This window comes from Drosophila ananassae, chromosome XL, assembly GCF_017639315.1.
Source record: "Drosophila ananassae strain 14024-0371.13 chromosome XL, ASM1763931v2, whole genome shotgun sequence".
Lineage (NCBI taxonomy): Eukaryota > Metazoa > Arthropoda > Insecta > Diptera > Drosophilidae > Drosophila > Drosophila ananassae.
Genome location: NC_057931.1, coordinates 13077282 through 13097360, shown reverse-complemented (window position 1 = coordinate 13097360; position 20079 = coordinate 13077282). Strand labels below are relative to the sequence as shown.

The window sequence follows — 20079 nt, the reverse complement described above, 5'->3', positions numbered from 1 at the left end:
ACTTTAAGTATCACAGCCTTATAATGTTTAAAAATTACTTTTATGTAATTACTTTTTTATAGGTTTTTGTTATTTATGTTTTAAAAAAGAGCTCAAAGAAACTTAAACTTTTAATGAATATAGAAATTAGTAGAAAAGGATCACTTATAATATTTATTGGAAAATGCTAAACAAACTTTTGTAGAGAAAATATTTATGCAATTTATACTTTAAATGGAATAACAATAGCCATTATTTCAAAAGATTTAGAATACTAGAAAATGTTACTTCCACAAAACTTATTGTATAGTTATGATACAATAATAAATCATATAAAATATAACTGTATAACTATACGTATTTAATATAATAAAATAAATACTAAAACATCATTAAACCTCTAACAACATGTTAATTTTGTTATTTTGATGATTATATTGAATATATTAAGCATTAAAATATGAAAATGGTTTAAAATATTGAATATGAATAAAGAAAATAAGACTTCTATTAACTTTACTTTAAAAGAGTTAAAAATTCTATTAAATTTTGTAAAAATATTTAGACAAGTCTATTAAGACTTCAGTTTAGTCTTTTTTTAAATTCACAAATATCCATAAATGAGAATTCTTAGTATTCCACTCTCTCCCCCAAATATTTGCATAATTTAAAAAGAAGGAAACACATTTTTTATATATTTTAAATGACTAGAATATGGCTACTAAATATGACTAGTTTTTATGACTAGTATGACTAGCATGAAAAAAAAGAGAGATTAAAAAATTAAATAAAAGATACAATAATACAAATGCAGTAGCTGAAATAGATACTTATAGTTAGATACTTTTTTAGCTGAGAAGTTAAACCTTTTTCCTAAAATGTTATAAAACACAGACCTTCTTTCAATGAGAATCTTTACATATTTATTAAAATAAAAATATATCATAAAATCTCAAAGCCAAAAGGCAATTAATCAGTCGATCAGTCAGTGCCTCCCCCACTCCCAGCCACCACTCCCCCTACCATTTCCATTACCATTCAGCAATTACCAATTCGCCCCCATCATGGCTAATTATAGAAAGAGTGCTGATTGCCTTTCGGTTTTTTTTCAGTTTGGCGCTGGCCATGAGCTCATCCCTGGCCATGAGCTGCAGCTAACTGGGCTTAAACGGGGAATGTTGCACGTGCATCCATAGGCTGCCTCTCGGGCCAAGATGTGGCGGAGTGGCAGAGTGGCTGAGTGGCGGAGTGACTGAGTGGCTGAGATGGGACCTGTTCTCTTCCACCGAATGCGATCGATTTCAATTTGTGTAACGGTATAGCGACTGCATTTGTTGCATAAGCCCCGTCGTCCTAACGGTTCTCCGAATGGCAGTGGCCACTGGTACTGGCACTGGCACTGGCACTGGCCAACCTGCCACCTCCCCCCCTTATCCCCCCCCCCTGTAGGGATTCCAATTGGACTGATGGCTTTTGGCCATTGGTTTTTGGCCAAAATCATGCCAAGAACGCAGAGCAACGCGACTCGGCTCGAAGCTACTCGGCTATTTGCTGCCAACAACGGTATACGATGGCAATACAGTTAGGCGTGCAAAAAGCCAGAAAAAAAAAAATGAAAAAATGATGAAAGCAGAAATATACTCGTCGTATATATATATATATATATAAAGAATCGACGAAAAAGCAACTAAAGCCAAAGCTATAAAACAACAACAACACAAAATTGGTGGTGGCGCAAAAGAAAACTGGTTCCGGCCATCGAAGAATGCCGCAGCGGCCACTTGGCCAGCTCCGAATGGTTTTTCTATACAGCTCTTTATCTATATGTGTGTGTGTTAGAGTGTGTGTGTGTGTGTGTGCGTGCCACTTCCGTACAACAACGCCCTGTCCCCTAGCCCCTTTTTCTTCCCTGCTCTTTCCCGGCTTAGTTAGCCTCTCCCTCCCTCTCTCTCTCCCGCTCTCACTCTCTCAAGACATTCTTGCGTTCGAGTTCGCTGCCTAAGTCTTTTGTTTTGCCTTGCTACACGCCGTGTTTTCTTATCGCGGCCCGACTTTTCATACTCTGACAGTGACACTGTGGCTTTATTATGATTTTTTGGGGGAATATTTAAGAATGTTTATTCTGCCTCGGAAGCAGAGATAAATTTTTAAGAAATAGTTCTAAAAGAAATTTTATAAAAGATAGTTTGGGTAGGCTTCTTAATATTTTTGATTTATAAAAAAGGTCTTTATTTCCTAGAAAAGGTAAATAATTAAATACAAAATTGTAATTCTAATTAAATTGAAAAAATCCTAGATTATTTTATGGATTTGATGTTACTTTATATTTATTTATGTTACTTTACAAAATTTAAGAAAAATGAAAATTAGAAAAAAGAAACATATAATAAAGAAAATATATAATGAAGTTTGACCGATTTTTTTAAAATATTTTTGATAAAATAAAGGAGTTTGTGTTTTTAGGAACTTCAGAGAACTTAGTTAGCTTAAATCTTATTTTGTCAAAAGACAAAAAATAATAATTTCTTTGCTTATAAGGCTGATATTCTGTCCCTAAAATCATATTTCTTATGAAGAAAGAAAGATATATGAAAGATTGTTAAAATTTTCAAAGAAAAACTATAAAAGAATAGACTGATGAACTTTCTTTAAAATATTTTTGGCTCAAATTCAAATCATAACTGAGAGTGTAAGTTCCCCTGGGGAGTCTAATAAGATTCAGTCTTCAATAAAATAAGTCAATTGGAAATAGAAAAAATTAAATTCTTAAGGAAAAAAAAACTACTTTCTTGCCTTAAAATTGCTGTTTCTTTAAATAATTAATCGTTTTTTTATTATATTCTTAATATCTATATATATATCTATTAAATCTCTAATATCTAATAATATTTCATACCTAATATCTCTATCTATATTTATTTTTTAATATCTATGTATGTATATTTCTTTATATCTAAATCTCTTTTTTTTACTCCTTCTTTAAGTTAATGTAATCTTAATTTTATTAATCCTAAAGTACTCTACTACTTTAGTACTTCTTCTTAATTAAATCTCAATTTTTAAGGCTCAATCCCAGAGTATTTGTTATTTCCGAAGCTATTTCCGAGGCTTGTATGTACATATTTTATTGTTTTTATGCCACTTGGAGTATCCATAATTTTTTTCCTACTATTCGCTTTCGAGCTCATTTTCATGCTGGCGACGCTGAGGAGAGAAAGAGCCCCCAGAGCCCCCAAGCCGACAGAGCCGACAGTGCCGCCAATGCTAAAAAATGCATAACAAAAGGCAAGGCAAGCCAAACACCAATACCAACGGGCCGGGCCGTGCTAACATGGCCCAAACAATCACTCACACTCATGCTAATGCGACAAAGATGTTAATTGACTTTTACTTTATTTAAACAAAATAGTCACAGTCGCTGGCGACTCACAGAAGAAGAAAACCGCGCCACGAAACCCCCAACCATTGAGTGAAATTTTTTAATTTACTTCTTTTTGTTTTCTTTGATTATTAATTCATTTTTTTTTGCTGTTTTGTTATTTATTTTATTTTTTTGGGGAAGCGAGATTTCGTTTTTTGATCGAAAGCCTACCTACACGTTGTTATTAAGTTATAATCGATGTGGATGATGCGATAATTGGTGGCATCCGAAGTTCATTGGGCCTGCGAACTCACTCAGTCTGTCAGCCGAGGTGTTTTGATTTAATAAATTCGATAATGGGGGGTTTTAAATAAATTGTTTTCAAAATTGTGCTAAAAATTGAGCTGGAAAGTGTTTTTTTTTGAGAAAGTTTAAGAGAATGAATGAGAGATGAGACAATAATAGAGATAGTAGAGTCTATCTAGCATAGTTTGCTCCCTTAAAGGCCCTACCTTTTTGGCCAAAAGTCTTAGCCAAGGCCCACATTCCACAACGCCCTCAAGAAACGCAGCTGTTTTCCTAAAAAATCTTCAACTCTCAAGAGCAGTGGGCGCCCATTTCCTTTTGGGTTTTTAATAATTAAAAAAATATAGTTGCTATGTTGCATGTTGGCCATGTTGCGGGCCTGTTGCTGGCCTGTTGCGGGTGTGGCATGACACTACGCATTGCAGAAACAACAAAGTGGCACTCCTCCGAAGCACCGAAACAAGCCCCAAAGTGACACCCTCGATCGATCGCTAGAATACTTATGTTAACTGCACTGCCCCTGCCTCTGAGCCACTTTCAATTGTTGTCTTTGTTTCAGTTGTGCAGTTGTTGTTGTGCAGATTTCCCTTTTGTTGTTGTTGTTGTTGTTTTGGAAGCGGAGTATCCGTATCTGTTAGTGTCTCTCTGAGCCGTATCTGTGCCGCGCATTTGTGCGAATGTGTTGGTGATCGATGAGCACCGAACCTGGCAACATGGCGCGCTTTTTTTTTATTTTTTATATTTTTTTTCTCCAAAGGTTTATTGGCCTTTTGGCTTACTCTCTTCGGAGTGTGTGTGTCGCCATTTTGGCTCTGCCTCTGACTCTGACTGACTCTGACTCTGACTCTGGCTAGTGAAATCGTGCTCTGACTGCGACTTGGACTTCTTGCTAAATATTTCTTCTTTCTACATCAATTTTCTATTTGTCCAACCCGAAAAAAAAGTTGAAAAAAAGGCAGTGTGTGAGGCAGCTGAGGCAGCAGGGCCATTAAGCCGCTTACTGCAGGCCATAATACATATGGCTAGTCACCGCCCCAGCCCAGACGGGCCAACTGTTTCTGGCCAAAAAGCTCTTAGCCAATAAGTCAAGCTGTCAGTCAGCGTCAGCTCTTGCCTGGAATGTCTGCTAAGATAATCTTAATTTTCTACCTGAATTGCATTGAATATTGCATTAAAAATAAAAAATTCGCTTTTTCAGAGACGTATTAATTATGGCCTTGGCCATGTTTCTTCCACTAACTTATCATCATTTTGGAATCTAAACACACGCAGCCGAAAAACGAAAAACGAAAGCCAAATTGCATATCGAAAAGCCATAAACTCTTCCAAATTATTCCAAACATCTGCCAACAAATAATAAATAATGCATAATTGCGGCGAATGTGTTAAGTGGCCAACAGAAACGCAACTCGAAAGTGAACCAAAAAATAAATTCCAATTAATTGCGATCCAAAGTTGCAGTTGCAAGTTGCCACTATCCACTAGTTCATCAAACTGAAATTATTATTTAAAAAAAGAAAAAGGAAAAATCATTTATTAGAAAATGAAAATAAAACAAAATAAAAATAAAAAAAAAAACAATAAACAATTTAATTAAAGTTCGCATTCGGTGGTGCGTGTGTCGGCATTGAGTTTCACTTTGTGGCTGCCACTGAGCTGCACCCCTCTGCTCAGTGGCCACTTTTTAGGGCCAAAAATTCCAGCTATGCCAAGAATGTTTCAACTCGAAACTAGAAACTAGCTCTGCCAGACAATGAAGCACATTTTTCTCTCAAATCTCTTTTTTTTCCAAGCCAACACCTGACTTTATGAATAACTTAACATTTAAGCATTTAAGCAGGTGCGGTCTGCTACGCGTGTGTGTTACTGTGTGTGTGTGAGTGTGTCTGTCTTTGGGTGTTTTTCTATTTTGAGTCACTGTTGATAACAAATCATTTTTAGAAATCGAACAAAAATAATCGAATCAAAATTCAAAGATTTTTCGGTTTTTGGTCGTCATGGGAACTGTTGGAGTTTTCGGATATTTCCCATAGAAAAATGTTAAAATGTTAATGAGTAGAGGGGAAATTCTAGAATATTTCTTTACCTTTTTTAAAATCCTATTTTTGGATAAAAAAAGAGATAAATAAAATATAAAAATTGTGATGAAAATTCAAAAGACTTAGGCAACGAACTTGGTGACTTTCTTAGATTTCTGGTGAGAACTTGTCTTTTATTTGTTTTAATTTTTGTTTTGTGGCTTAGAAATTAAAAGATTGCTTTCTTTATAAATTAATATACCTATAATTTATAAAGTAATTTTTATCTGAAAACTTGAAAACTTTTTTGAAACAAAAATGAAGTAAAATTGCTTACTTTTCATCTTTACTTTGAATCTTGAAATAAAATACAAGTAATTAATGTTTTATTTATTTAAAGTTTAGGGTTAAAAATATCTAATGCTAAATAACTAAATAATAACTAAATGCTTTTATTTCATTACACATTTAAAGTATGAATTCTGTTAATAAAAGGTTTATAATAAAAAAAAGTACTTTTCAGAATAAATTTCAATATGTCTTCTTTGAATATGTGTTTTTATTAATATTTTCTTTTAATCTATTATTTTCCTAAGAAATAATAATTGTTTATGAAAGCCTCTTTATTATTAGTTATTTGGCAATTTAAATCCAAAAAAATTCCTAAACAGTTCCCTAAACCTGTATATTCTTAAAAAAAATCTTAAAAATTGTGCCAAACCCCCTTTGTTTTTGTTGTTGCCAAGTCTTGTTAATTTTTTACGAATGATTGAACAATTAGTTTCTCACGGAATTCTTCTGATTGTTATTCCACATCATTGGATATTTGTTCATTGATTACCGCCGACTCTCATGATTATGCTAGTGTTGGTGTTGTTGTTGTTGTTGTTTCTTATTCAACTTGTTTTAGTTGTTGTTGTAGTAGTTCTGGTTACCTTTATTTGTTGTTGTTGTATGTTAGCATCAAACATGGACGTTGCAGGCAGCAACGTCTTAGCATTGGAATGCGGTCGAACTCGTAGTTTAAGCCAAGATATTTTAGCTCTTTTTGTTGTTGTTGTTGTTGTGTAACCAAAAAGATCAGAGAGAGAGAAAGATAAAGCTAGCAGCTATCTCTTTCTAGCCGTTAACAAAAATGAATGAAATTGTCTGACAACAACAAAAAAAAACCGAGTCTATTGACTTTTTTAATTCGTAAGCACTTGCCACTTGCCTGCGTTTCTGTTACTGGGCCAGGCTAGGCCCAAAAGCTCCAGTTACCAACTCGCCCTGGCCATATGAATCCGACTGACTCACTTTTCAGGCCAAAAACTGCATGAATCAAATCCAATTTGAGACAAAAAGCCAAAAAGATAAAGCCAAAAAGCCAATCCAATCAAATGGCGACAAGCCTGGCTTGTTGGATTGTTGCTTTTGGGCATAAATATTTATGTATATGTGTTAAAGGTATTTTGCCGCAAAAAAAACAGGTGAAAGTTGCGCCTGAGAAAAGGCCGAGATACAAATTACAACTAACAACAACAACAAACAGTTGCCACTAAAAAAAAAAAACAAATAACAATAAGAAGAATTTCTTTACTTTTTTTTGGAATCTGTTTAATATTCTTTTTGGCCAACAGGGCGCTTGTCCATTATTTATGTTTTTTTGGCTTTTTTGGAAATTTCTTAATGAACTTGCATTTTTTTTAGGCTTTTGTCAAGCCAATCATAATTTTAAATATATTCCTTTACATTTTTAATTAAGGGGGAAGTTTGCCTAATTTATTTCTCTGGAAATACCATTTCTCTTTGGCTTAGATATTTTATTAATTTAATTAATTTTTATACCTATACCTTGAATCTTTTTGTCCATTTTTTTTTGTAATTTAATTATTTTTCTTTTTCTTCAACAAGCAAGCCCCTTCTTCATTGTTTCTTATTTGTGTCTCTGGTGTTGCATTTCATTGCACTTCCCTCGGTCTCGCTTGGCAAACATTTCCAACAGAGACAAAAATTCAACAAAAAATATCTACAAGATACATATATATCTATGTTATATATCTCTTTGTATCTCTCGATGTATCTACAAACGAACAAAGATACAAAGATCTTTACTTTCATTCATAGAGCGGCCTTCGCGTCATTGACTCCAAAACGTCAACATTCACTGTGGAATCACGATTGCAATCTTGTTTATAGGGAGATCTATATATATACCATCTAAAAAAGAAATATATATATATATATATATATATATAAAGTCTGATAAGCTGCATGAGCAACTATTTTTTAATGGAAAGGCGCAATAATTACATTCATTTTTGCCTCGAAATGTCGCTGAAATTAAAACCATACTTACTAGATACTTTTTATTTCTCTTCTTCTAGCAATGTTTCAACCGGTTTAAAGACCTCTGCCACGCCCCCTATCCACTCCCAGATCAGATCCAGAAGAGCAGCAGATCCATTATCCGCACACATCCGCGTCCATTCCGCGATAGAAGCGGAAGCCACGGGAGCTGCTGGAAAGTCTCGTTTTCTGCGGACACCTGACCCGACCCGACCAGGACCGAGAAGGAGGAGCACCTAGACTAGGAGGAGGCGGATAGCAGCTGCAAGACCGAGCCATGGACTGGGCCGAAGGCGATCTGGTCTGGTTCGACCCGGGGATGGGTCATCCCATTCCCGGCGAGATCCAGGAAGTGCATCGCGCTGCTCAGGTGATTGTTGTCCAGGCGCTCATCAAAGGAAAGGTTAGTACTGCTTTTGGTTCATGATTATTAATATATAATATAAAATATATAATATATTTAATATATATTAGGCAGACTAATATGTAGGATCGGGTATTATATAGTCTTCCTGGGTCTAGAGCCACTTTGGTTTAATTTTAAAATTATTCTTCAAACCTTAAGGAAAAGTACCAGATATCAGTCACAGGTATAGCATTCCATTCGAAATTCTTTCTAAACAGATTTGAATTTCAAGTTACATAATTCTTAAAGTTTAAAAACATAAAAACAAAGTATCAGGTATCATATAGCTTTGCTATTTTGGTGTATTTTGAAATTGTTTTTCAAACTTCAAAGATAACACAGCAGGTATTGGTTTTGATTTGGTTTGAAAAGATTTGAATTTCAAGAAATAAAATTTTGTAAAATTCTTAAAATAAAAAAATACTAAAACAAAAGTACCCGGTATCATATAGCTTTGCTATTTGGATTTATTTTGAAAATTCTTCTTAAAACCTTTAAACTTTAAAGACCTCAATCCTTGAAGGAAAGTACTAGGTATAGCTTTCATTTCGATTCAAAATTCTTAAATTGATTTGAATTTTGAGGAATAAAAAATCTGAAATACTCAAAGCGAAGAAACCTTAAAGAACCAGATACCAGGAAGAAGTACCAGGTATCTTATAGCTTTTCTCCTTTTTTCCTGTTTTCCCTAGAAACTATTCTTCAAAAGAATTAAATTTCTAAAAATAAATACCTACAAATACCAAAAGAAAAAACCTTTTTTCCAAGTGCATATAAAGAGGCACTTATTTTTCACACTCACTGTACCGATTTCACACCTCTGTTGACCCAAAACTCATGGGCGTTTAGTTTTCGTGGCTCACTGTTTGGTTTTTCAATTTGTTTTCGGTTTTCGGTTTTCAGTTTTCAGTTTTGAGTATTTGGTTTTTGGGTTTTCGATTTTCGTTTTCGATTTCGCCGCAGTTCGTGAATGCTTTTCACTATTTTCACCCCTCCACCCGGCACATACTGTTTGCACTGACTGTGTTTGGATTTCGGCGACGAGGTCGGTCCGGGCCCTGGTCTCGGAATTTATGGAATGTGTACTCTGGCCGGGATTTATGGGCCAATTTTGTAGCCAACACAGTGAAGCCAGACATTGTTAGGTTTCTTTTTTTTTCGTTTTTGATGGAATGGTGTTTACTGTACAGGTTGCTCGCGGACCGACTGTACTCTGGTCGAGTAAGTAATTGCACTCGAGTGGAGCAGCCGCGTTTCCTTTTTCCTTTCCGTCGGCGTTCAGGGCAATTATGAGGAGCAATCACTGGCCAGTGGCCGGCATTGGCTGGAGGCACTGAGAGAAAATACATTACATTCTTTAAAATTGAGGGAATAGACTTCTTCTTAGGACTTCTTTTTTTCTTTTTTCTAAAAACTTTCTTTGTGAAAACTTTCAATTTGTAAATTATTTTAAAAATATATTTGCTTTTTTAATTTTCACTTCAAAATTGTAGGGTGCTTGTGTGCTTTGAATTAGCAACTATAAAAAGCTATTTTTTAACTTTTTATTTGCCAAATAATGCCACTTTTTATTTGCAAATAAAGAAAAGAAACAAAACTGTCACTATATATTTAAAAAAAGTACCTCTGGAAATAAAAGTTTGAGTTTTAGGGAGAAGACTTTAAAAAAGAAAGCTAAGATTTATTATTTTTCCTAATATTTTTTGTAATTTTTAGGGCTTAGATGTTTTTAAAGATATATTTTAAACTGAAAATGTGAAAGTTAAGTTGTTAAAAGTTTGCTATTAGGAGCTACAACTTTTCTACTTTTTATTTTATTTTATTTATATATTTTTTAGTATTTTTATAATTTCTCTCAGTGCACCTGCAGTAGCATAACGTTAACTTGTAGCGGTACCAGCTGCCAGATCGTACAAAAAATACAAAAAAAACCTGCCACATGTGACTTGCATCCTGTTGCAAGTGAACCTGTTCCCGGACCATGTGTTCTGCCGTTGCCCGAGGATCTCAGAACTCAGATCTCCGATCTCAGATATGATTGGATAGGATCAGTTCCTGGGATAATGGTTCTTCGCCTTACCAGGTGCCGAGAGGTGTAATCAAGGAATTTAATCAATTATTGGCTCCAGTAGTGACTGAGACAGTCTTCTCTTTAATTCTTCTGAAGACTTAGTATTTGAAGTGCTATTCTTTCTTCAGACTTGGGCTCTTAAGAAAATCTACTAGTTAAACTTGAATCTTAAATATTTTAATATCTGTAACTAATTTTGTGACAATTCTCCGCGTTTCTCTAGAGATTCTCCACGCCTTTGTTTTGGTATCGGATTTTTTTTGATTTTGTTCTTAAATGTTTCTTAATCCCCTCCGCCCCACACGAAGCTCGAAGAATGAAGATTGTAGAGCGAAGAAGACTGCAGACTGAAGACTGAAGAGCCCAAGAACCGGATCTGGGTTCTGCCACTGATCTTGGTGTCTCCGAGTTGGATTTGGAGTTGGAGAAAGTCCCACACATTCTCCGTATAATTGAAAGGCGATCGATCGGGTTTCTTCTTTCTTTCTTTTTTTATTTCTAACTCTTCTACTTGATACTCTTTCGTTTTAATTAAAAAGTTAATTAATTAAATAGTTAAATAGTAAAAATACAAGTTTGTAGGCCAACTATTCTTCCAAATTCTTCCTAAAAATTCTATTAATTCCCTAAAAAGAGTATCCCTTCTTCGTTGTTGTTTCTTCTATTTTTCATTCGATTTTTATTTGTTTGGGTTTGGGAGAGTGTGTTCTGGCCACTCGGTGGCTCTAACAGGAGTGTCATCTGGCCTGGTCGGGTTCCAAGTGGTCCAGCTCCCCCCACTCCCCCCAATTGGCTAAAAAAGAACGTGTTTCGGTTGGAAAAACCGTTTTAGAAACGTTTGGGGAAAATTGTGGCAGAGCCACTCCGCCAGAATCCGACTCCTTTCAGTTGCATTCGAGGCGTCTCTCGTGTGGCACGATCTGGATCTTCTTTTCCATTGTTTGTGCCAGTTTTGTGCCGACTGTGTGTGCTTTTCTGTTTTTTTTTCTGATTTTCGGGCTGGCTTCCGGATGCGCATCGTCCGGTTCCACTTGGAGCCCTGGCAGCGTGGCGGCGGCGGCGGCTCCATCACCCCCAGCCCCGCCCAGTCGCCCTCCCTGGCCCTGCTCTCGCCCCACGTCCTCCGCCGCCAGCGCCCGGCCAGCCTCGAGGAGGGGGACGGCGCGGACCTGCCGGCCATGTCCGCCCACTATCCGGCCCTGCCCGCCAGCCGGAGGCGCCGCCTCAAGTGCCACCGCTATCCGCAGGTGGTGAAGCGACTCTCGACTTTGTGCAGCGATGTGATAGCCCGCCATGTGAGATTTCTGGTTAACGGACAGGCGGAATAGACTAATCCTTCCTTGAAGACATATATGTGGGATTGAGGGACTCTTTTAAAGGGACTGGTATTTAAAGGTCAGACGGACAGGATAGCGGACAAGGAGCATCCATTGGGAGCCTTCTTTAAGGGCTGTTGGTGGCGATGTCTTGGGCCGGGATGTGGGATTTGGGGACTGTATTGAGAGATCTCTATTTAACGTACAGCCGGACAGAGAAGCGGACAGGCGATGTCATAGACCTCCATAGGGATTGAGGGACTTCTTGGAAGAGATTTCTATTTAAAGGACAGACGGACTAACTTACGGATGTGGAAGTTTCTATGCAAAGGACAGAAGGACAAGAAGAATCAATGGGAATCCCTTAAAGACTCCCAAGTATCTGAAGACTTAACCTTTCAACTAAAATCCACCATTTCTCTCTTGCAGCCACAGACGTTCGCCCTCCAGCCCGGCGAGGGCAACCTCCGAGCCCGCCAGGACCTGGGCAGCAGTGGTGTGGAGGACATGACCCTCCTGGATGACCTGCACGAGGCGTCGCTCCTCTGGAACCTGCGCCTGCGCTACGACAAGGGCCTCATCTACACCTTCGCCGGCAGCATCCTGATCGCCGTCAACCCGTACAAGATGTTCCCGGACGCCTACGGCCTGGAGGTGGCCAAGCAGTACGCCGGCCGCCCCCTGGGCTCCCTGCCGCCGCATCTGTTCGCCATCGGAGCGGCGGCCCACGCCGCCCTGCCCTCGCCCCAGGTGGTCGTCATTTCCGGGGAGAGCGGCTCCGGCAAGACGGAGTCCACCAAGCTGGTGATGCAGTACCTGGCCGCGGTAGTGCCGGGCGGAGGATCCGCCTCGGCGGTCATCACCGAACAGATCCTGGAAGCGGCACCGCTGCTGGAGGCGTTCGGCAACGCGAGGACCGCCAGGAACGACAACAGCTCCAGGTTCGGCAAGTACCTGGAGGTCTACTTCAAGAGCGGAGCCATCGTGGGTGCCAAGATTACGCAGTACCTGCTGGAGAAGTCCAGGATCGTGACCCAGGCGCCGGGCGAGCGCAACTACCACGTCTTCTACGAGCTCCTCGGCGGCCTGTCCGAGTCGGAGCGCTCCAAGTACGGTCTCCTGGAGGCGGACAAGTACTTCTACTTGAACCAAGGCGCCACCGACTGCGCCAGCGGTCGGGTGGACTGGGAGTCCCTGCAGGGCGCCATGCAGGTCCTCGGCGTCTCCGAGGGCGAACGCGAAGGCATCGTCCGTGTCCTGGCGGCGGTACTGCATCTGGGAAACGTTTACTTCCATCGCCGGCAGCTGCGCCACGGCCAGGAGGGCGTGGAGGTCGGCTCGGATGCGGAGATCAAGTGGGCGGCCCACCTGCTGCACATCAGCGCCGACGGACTGCACCGGGCGCTGACCAGCCGGACGACGGAGGCGCGCGCCGAGAGACTCCATACGCCGCTGGGCATCGACCAGGCCCTGGACGCCCGAGACGCCTTCGCGAAGGCGCTGTACGCCGGACTCTTCAACTGGCTGGTGTCGCGGATCAACTCCATTGTGCAGAAGGGCGGCACCCACGACGCCCACCGCATCAGCATCCTGGACATCTTCGGGTTCGAGGACCTGGCCGAGAACAGCTTCGAGCAGCTCTGCATCAACTACGCCAACGAGAACCTCCAGCTGTACTTCAACAAGCACGTCTTCAAGCTGGAGCAGGCCGAGTACGCCCGGGAGCGGCTCGAGTGGACGCCCCTCGCCTGGGACGACAACCTGCCGGTGATCCATCTGCTGGCCAAGAAGCCGGTCGGCATCTGCCATCTGCTCGATGACGAGTCCAATTTCCCGCGTGCCACCGACCTCAGTTTCCTCGAGAAGTGCCACTACAACCACGCCCTCAGCGAGCTCTACGCCCGTCCCCGGATCGGCGCCCAGGAGTTCGGAGTCACCCACTACGCCGGTCAGGTGTGGTACTGTGTGGACGGCTTCCTGGACAAGAACAGGGACGCCTTGCGGGGCGATGTCCTGGAGCTGCTGGCCTCCAGCCGGCTGACGCTAGTCGGGGAGCTGACGAAGCAGCTCCGAGCCCAGCGGGACGCCGGGAAGACCCTGCCCAAGGGCAGCAACGGAAGATTCGTGACCATGAAGCCGAGGACGCCGACGGTGGCGGCCCGGTTCGCCGACTCCCTGCAGCAGCTGCTCCAGTCGATGGGCAGGTGCCATCCGTGGTTCGTCCGCTGCATCAAGCCCAACCAGGAGAAGCACGCCCTCCGCATGGACATGCCGTGCGTGCTGCAGCAGCTCCGCTACCTGGGCATGCTGGACACCATCCAGATCCGGCAGCGCGGCTACCCGGTGCGCCTCCGCTTCCAGCACTTTGTGGAGCGGTACCGCCACCTCCTGGCCAGTCCGCTGGCGCGGGGAACGCCCTACCGGGAGCTGTGCCGCGTCCTCCTCGAGGCCATGCCGCGCACGGGTGTCGAGGGCCCGGACTATCAGCTGGGAGCCACGCGGGTGTTCCTGCGCGAGGCTCTGCACCGCGCCCTGGAGAGCGGCCGGACGGAGCGGCTGCGGCGGGCGGCCGTCAGCGTCCAGCGCCACGTCCGGGGCATGCTGGTGCGCCGGCAGTTGGCGCGTCGCGAGGCGGCGGCCACGAAGCTGCAGGCCCTGTGGCGCGGACAGCGGGAGCAGCAGCGATATAGGCATCTGCGCAAGGGTGCCCTCACCGCCCAGAGACTGTGGCGCGGACGCCAGGCCAGGAGAAGGGTCCAGCAACTCCGATCCGATCACCGGCGGCGGCAGGAGGCGCGGGAAGCGGCGCAGCGGGCGAGGGAGGCCCGAGAGGCAAAGCAGGCGGTGCTGGAGAGGAGCCAGCTGAGCTACCTGGACATACCCGCCGAGCTGGCCTTCATCTACTCCAAGCTGCAGGGCTGGTCGCCGCCGCATGGCGACCGGAATCTGGTGAAGGTGCTGGGAACAGTGCCGGGACCTCCGAACGCCGCCATGCAGCTGCCCGAGGACCTGGCCCAGTTCTCCTTCGGCAAGTTCAGCAGCGTCTACTGCAACGGGATGCGGCTGCAGCCGCGGAGGGAGCCCATCACGGCGCCCTTCCTCTCGAGAGCCGCGTCGCGGGACCAGGACTTCCAGGACGCCCTGGCCGTGTTCAAGCTGATACTGCGCTGGAGCAACGACAAGTCGCTGGAGGGCGCCAAGGAGAAGCTCCTGGCCGACTACATCGTCCACAAGGCGCTCAGCTCGCGCGGCCTGCGGGACGAGATCCTGGTGCAGCTCTGCAACCAGGTGCACGGCCTGCCCCCCACCTCCGTGGAGGCCACCCGGCTGTGGCAGCTTCTGGGCCAGTGCCTGTGCTGCTTCCAGCCCAGCGCCGCCTTCAGCAAGTATCTGATGCGCTTCGTGGACGACGAGGCGCCTGCGAATCTCCGGCCGCTGCTCCTCCGCCAGTTGCTGCGCCAGTCCGGCTCCGGAGGCCAGGCGGCCGGCGGCGGTGCCGGGAGGAGCTTCGTGCCCGCCTGGCTGGAGTGGCGCGCCTGGACGCGGGGCTGCGACATGGCCCTGCCCCTCACCCTGCCGGACGAGGCCAGCCAGACGGTGGCCGTCGACTCGTGGACGAGTTGCGAGGAGGCCGCCGCCCTGGCCGTCTCCTCGCTGGGCGTCTCCAGCCGTGGCTGGACTCTGGTCCTGGACGACGGCCAGCAGCTGACCGACAGCTGCGGCCTGGACTACGTCATGGATCTGATTGCCGAGAAGGAGCTGTGCCCGGCCTTCCCAGCTCCCAGGAGCGACCTGCTCCGGTCGGGAGCCAAGTTCGCCAGGACCCCGTTGCCGGAGGCCGTCAAGCGCCCAGCCGTGCCGCCTCCAGCCCCGCCCACTGCCGGAGGAGCCAAGGAGGAGCTGCCGCGAGAGCGACGCAGCAGCCGGGAGCTCCTGTCCCGGAGCTCGGCCCTCAACGAGCGCTACTTCGAGCGGGAGCCTAGTCCGGGTCCGGGGACGAGTTCCGGCCAGAGCCAGGCCAAGTCGCGCTCCAAGTCCCTGGACGACCTGCTGGCCGGAGACATTGCTCCGGTCCAGACGGACTGCGACTCCCAGGAGCCGCTCCACACCCTCGGACTGTCGGAGAGCCGCCTCAACGACCGCTACCACTCGGCGGAGCGACTGGCTCCGATGGGGAAGGAGACGGCGCCGCGCTACCAGAAGTCCCAGCACGCCGGAAGGAGGTCCCACGCCGCCTCCCACGGCTCCCACTCCAGCAAGTACGCCGACAAGGCGGAGTACGCCACCCGATCCTCGGCCATGTCGGACACCAGTGAGGCTCCGTCCCTGGCCTCGCACGTCCGGCGGGTGAGAGTGCCCTCGCAGGCCTCCGATGTGGACCAGTTCCTGGACGACTTGTTCAGCCCGGTGCTGGACGGTTCTCTGGACGAGCTGTCCGATGCCAGATCCCTGGCAGCCAGCATCCGGGGAAGCGGCACAAAACAGCAGCAACATGAGGAGGAGGAGGAGGAGGACTCTGACCTGGAGGAGCTACAGTCGGAATCGGAGATCGAGGACCTGGAGGACTACATCAACGAGCTGATGCCCAGCCACCTGGCATCAGAGAACCTCTGCAACCTGAAGAATAAGGAGAACCTGGTGGTTGCCATCAAGGGAGGCGGCAGCACCGACAGCAACGGAGCGGATCCCCTGCTCCACCAACTGATGCAACTGCCGGCGGAGACCGACTCCGCTCCGGCCCTCTACCAGCAGCAGGTGCAGCGCGCCTTCCTCCAGTCGGCCATGGCCCAGAACCTGCAGATCCAGCAGCAGCTCCTGGCCCAGAACCAGGCCCTCCAGACCCTGCTCAGCCAGCAGGCGGCAGCAGCGGCGGCGGCCACCAGTTCCGCCTCCCCACCGCCGCCCCCGGTCTCGGGATCCGGCGGAGTGCTCAGTAGCCTCTCCATTTCGCCGCCGCCACCCCAGTCCCCACTGCGGATGAAGACCACGCGGAGCAGTCTGGTGGTGATGGAGTCACTGCAGCCACCAGCACCGCCACCACCGCCGCCGATGCCGCCGCCACTGGAGTGCAAGGATCCGTCGGAGACGCGCCACTTCCTGGATCCCTACGGACGCGCCAAGACCGTCCGGATCGGCAAGTGGCGCTGGCCGCCGCCACAGGACGAGCCCCAGTTCCAGACCGAGGAGGACTTCTTCGCCTTCAAGATGCGCCAGCAGCAGCGGAAGACCACGCCCCAGGCCCAGCACCACTCGCACCACCAGGCGGGCATCAACGGTGGTCCGGGAGGCGCCTCCGCCACGGCCATCGAGTGGGAGGAGTTCGAGATCGAGAGCCCGACGCCGCCGCCGCTGATGGGCGGCCAGCCGCAGCTGATGCGGAGCAGCATCCGGCTGGAGACCAGTACCAGTACCACCACGGCCATCACAACCACGTCGGGAGCCGGAGCCGGCCGGGATATGCAGGATGCGGGCGGGCCACCGCCGCTCCAGAGTGTCGTCACGACCACCAAGCTGGCCAAGAAGAGCTTCGAGATCGGAGCCGATCGCCCGCCTCCGGGCAGCGTGGGCAAGCTGAAGCTCAGCTCCGAGATGCGCCAGCGCCTGGAGCAGGTGACGGCGGGCCACTCGGTGCGCTCCACCGTGTCCACCAAGTCGGAGCAGCGGGCCCCGGCCAAGCTGGAGGACACCCGGAAGCTGATGCTCCAGCAGCAGCTGGGAGGCCTCTTTGCCAGCGTGAGTGGCGGTGCAGGAGGCGGTGGTGGCTCTGCTCCTGGTGGCTCCAACGAGCCGCACGCCATCCCGGTGCGCGCCCAGATCGAGCGAATGGAGGGCAAGTTGTCGCCGCCTCCCGCTCCGCCCTCGGGCGGATGGCCTGGCGTGCTTCTGCCCCCGGCTCCGAGTGTTCCGGCTCCGCCGCCACCCATCCGGCCGCCCAGCATGGCCCCGCCTGCTCCTCCGCCGGCGCCACAGAGTCCGCCGACGACCAGGAGCCCGGAACCGGAGCCAGACTACCGGATAGCCGGCGCCAAGGAGCACGTGCCGGCCTTCATCCAGCGCCAGGAGCGCGACACCTTCGGGGCAGTGCGTACGCAGCAGCACCACCCGATGATGAACAGCAGCAGCCACAACCTGCACCTGGAGGAGCACCACCACCACCACAACCACTCGGCCTCCTCGTCACCGGCAGCCGCCGGCTGGGAGCAGTCGGAGCGGGAGAGATCGCGCAGCCGGAGCCGCAGCCGGGATCGGGAGGACTACTCCGAGTCGGTGTGGGACCGGGCGGAGGTGGAGGGTCCCGCCTCGGGCAGTGGCAGCGAGAAGGAGCGCGAGAAGCGGGAGCGCGAGCGGGAACGTCTCTACGAGCTGCGCCAGGTGGAGCGGGAGCGGGAGAGTCACAAAGTCTACCAGCCGGCACCGCCGCGGGTCATCCAGGCCAGTCTGGACAACACGGGCCGGAGGGATCGAGAACGGGAGAGGGAGCGGGAGCGGGAACGAGAGCAGGAACGCGGCCCGGCCACCTTCCGCACCCACATGGCCCAGAAGTACGAGCATGAGCGGAAGCGCAAGAGCTCGGCCAGCTCCGGGATGCGTGAGGAGCTGGACTCGATGCGTTCTCTGGCCACGCCGCCGCCGGCCGTCATCGTCCCGGCCCCGGTGCCGCCTCCGCCCGCCGTCAGCCCGGGCCCGGGCTCCGGGGCGGGCGCCAGTAGCGCCTGTCTCACCTACAACCGGGTGCCGTGGAAGCTGCGCGTCCGCAAGGAGGTCTTCCAGCCGCACGAGCCGATCGGGCCGCCCGTGGCCCTCGATCTGCTCTTCGCCCAGGTGCTGGGCGACGTCTTCGGGGTGACGCCGTGCCTCCGGATCACGCCCCAGGAGAAGAGCTCCGCCCTGAACATGCTCCACGGGCATGGCGTCAGTGTGGACACGCTGTCGGCGAGGAGTACCGGCGGAGCCGGGCAGCAGGTGCGGGCTCTGGTGAAGCGCCACCTGGTGGACATGGCGCGCGACTGGCCGCTGTACTTCGCCCGCCTGTTCGCCGTCCAGGGCGCACCCCTCTACCCGGACGTGAGCATCATGGGCGTCTCCCACAGCGGCCTGTACCTGGCCCGGCGGGACGCCGACTACCTGATCGTGGTGCAGGCCATCTCCTTCGGGGAGATCCAGAGCGCCGTCACCCTGCCGCGCCCGGCGGCCCTCCAGCTCAACCTGAGGAACGGCAAGCACCTGGCGCTCCACGCCTCCCGGGCAGCCGCCATCCAGTCGATGGTCACCACTTTTGTCCAGGAGTTCCGTAAGGTGAGTCTTGATTTTTTTTATTTTATTTTGATTTTAAATCTGATTTGGGGGATCGTTTGCGTTTTATTATATTAAAATATTAAGTCTATTTATTTGTATTTTTTAAACCTTTTTACTTGAAATAATTGTCTTGTAAGTTTAAAATATTATAAACTTTTTTAAACTATTTTACATTAGTTTAAGTCTTTTAATTTTATTTCATATTTTAGTTTCAATATTTCTTGAAGTATTTTGGCCGAAAAGCTTGGAAAAGTTAATATTCTTTTCTAAACAAAAACTAAAAGAGTTAAATGCTCTATTTAAAGATATTTAAATTTTATTTAAAGATAAAAAATTCAATTTTCAAGAAACTAAAAAAATTAAGCCTGAAATTAAAATAAAAAGAAAATCTAAGACATCTTGGCATAAAATACTTGTTTCTAGGAAACTAGTTTCTCAGAAAAAAGATTTTCTAACAAGCTCAAAAGTATGCTAGACTTTTCTACTTACCAACCTAAAAATAGTTAATAGTTAGGCCATTAAAAAAGTTAAAATATTTGTTTTAAAAATGGGTTTTAAAGCCACTAAAAAATTATTTAAAAAGAAAAAAAGAAGTCATTGTTTTTTAAGAAAACTAATTCTTATAAGGTTAATCAGAGGGCTTAAAATATACTTCATATAAAAGAAAACCCTATTTTACCTTCTAATATATTTCAATTTTATTTTTCTTAATTTTTTTTACAAATTGAATAAGTACTGTGTTTTTTATCAATTATTTTTTATGCCTAGCATTTCTTACGCCAACCTGCCCGCAAATATAATTACATTAATTGCGTGAATAATTGCATACTTCGGCCATAATAATGTGGCCTTAATTAAGTGCAAATAGTTGATTTATTTTTTGCTTCTTTGTCCGGCCTCTAGCTAATGATACTCGAGTCTAGATTTTATATTTTCATACATGTTTATTTTTGCGGCCGAAAAGCCAATTGATTCTCTTAATCAGGCCGGCATGGTTT

General features: G+C 46.7%; 1 protein-coding gene across 4 annotated transcripts in view; it reads left to right on the top strand.

Moving 5' to 3' along the window:
• Positions 1-20079, top strand: part of LOC6502993 (unconventional myosin-XV) — a 34021-nt gene that overhangs the window by 1343 nt on the left and 12599 nt on the right. For 2 of the 4 annotated variants that reach the window (XM_032453003.2, XM_014905795.3), the window contains exons 2-3: positions 8031-8395; positions 12215-19081. In XM_032453003.2, coding sequence (XP_032308894.1) covers positions 8270-8395; positions 12215-19081 — 6993 coding nt within the window. In that variant the 5' untranslated portion in view covers positions 8031-8269. Of the gene's footprint in view, positions 1-5448; positions 5844-8030; positions 8396-11478; positions 11765-12214; positions 19082-20079 lie in introns of those variants that run through there. The other 2 variants (XM_014905794.3, XM_032453002.2) reach the window with 2 other exon arrangements.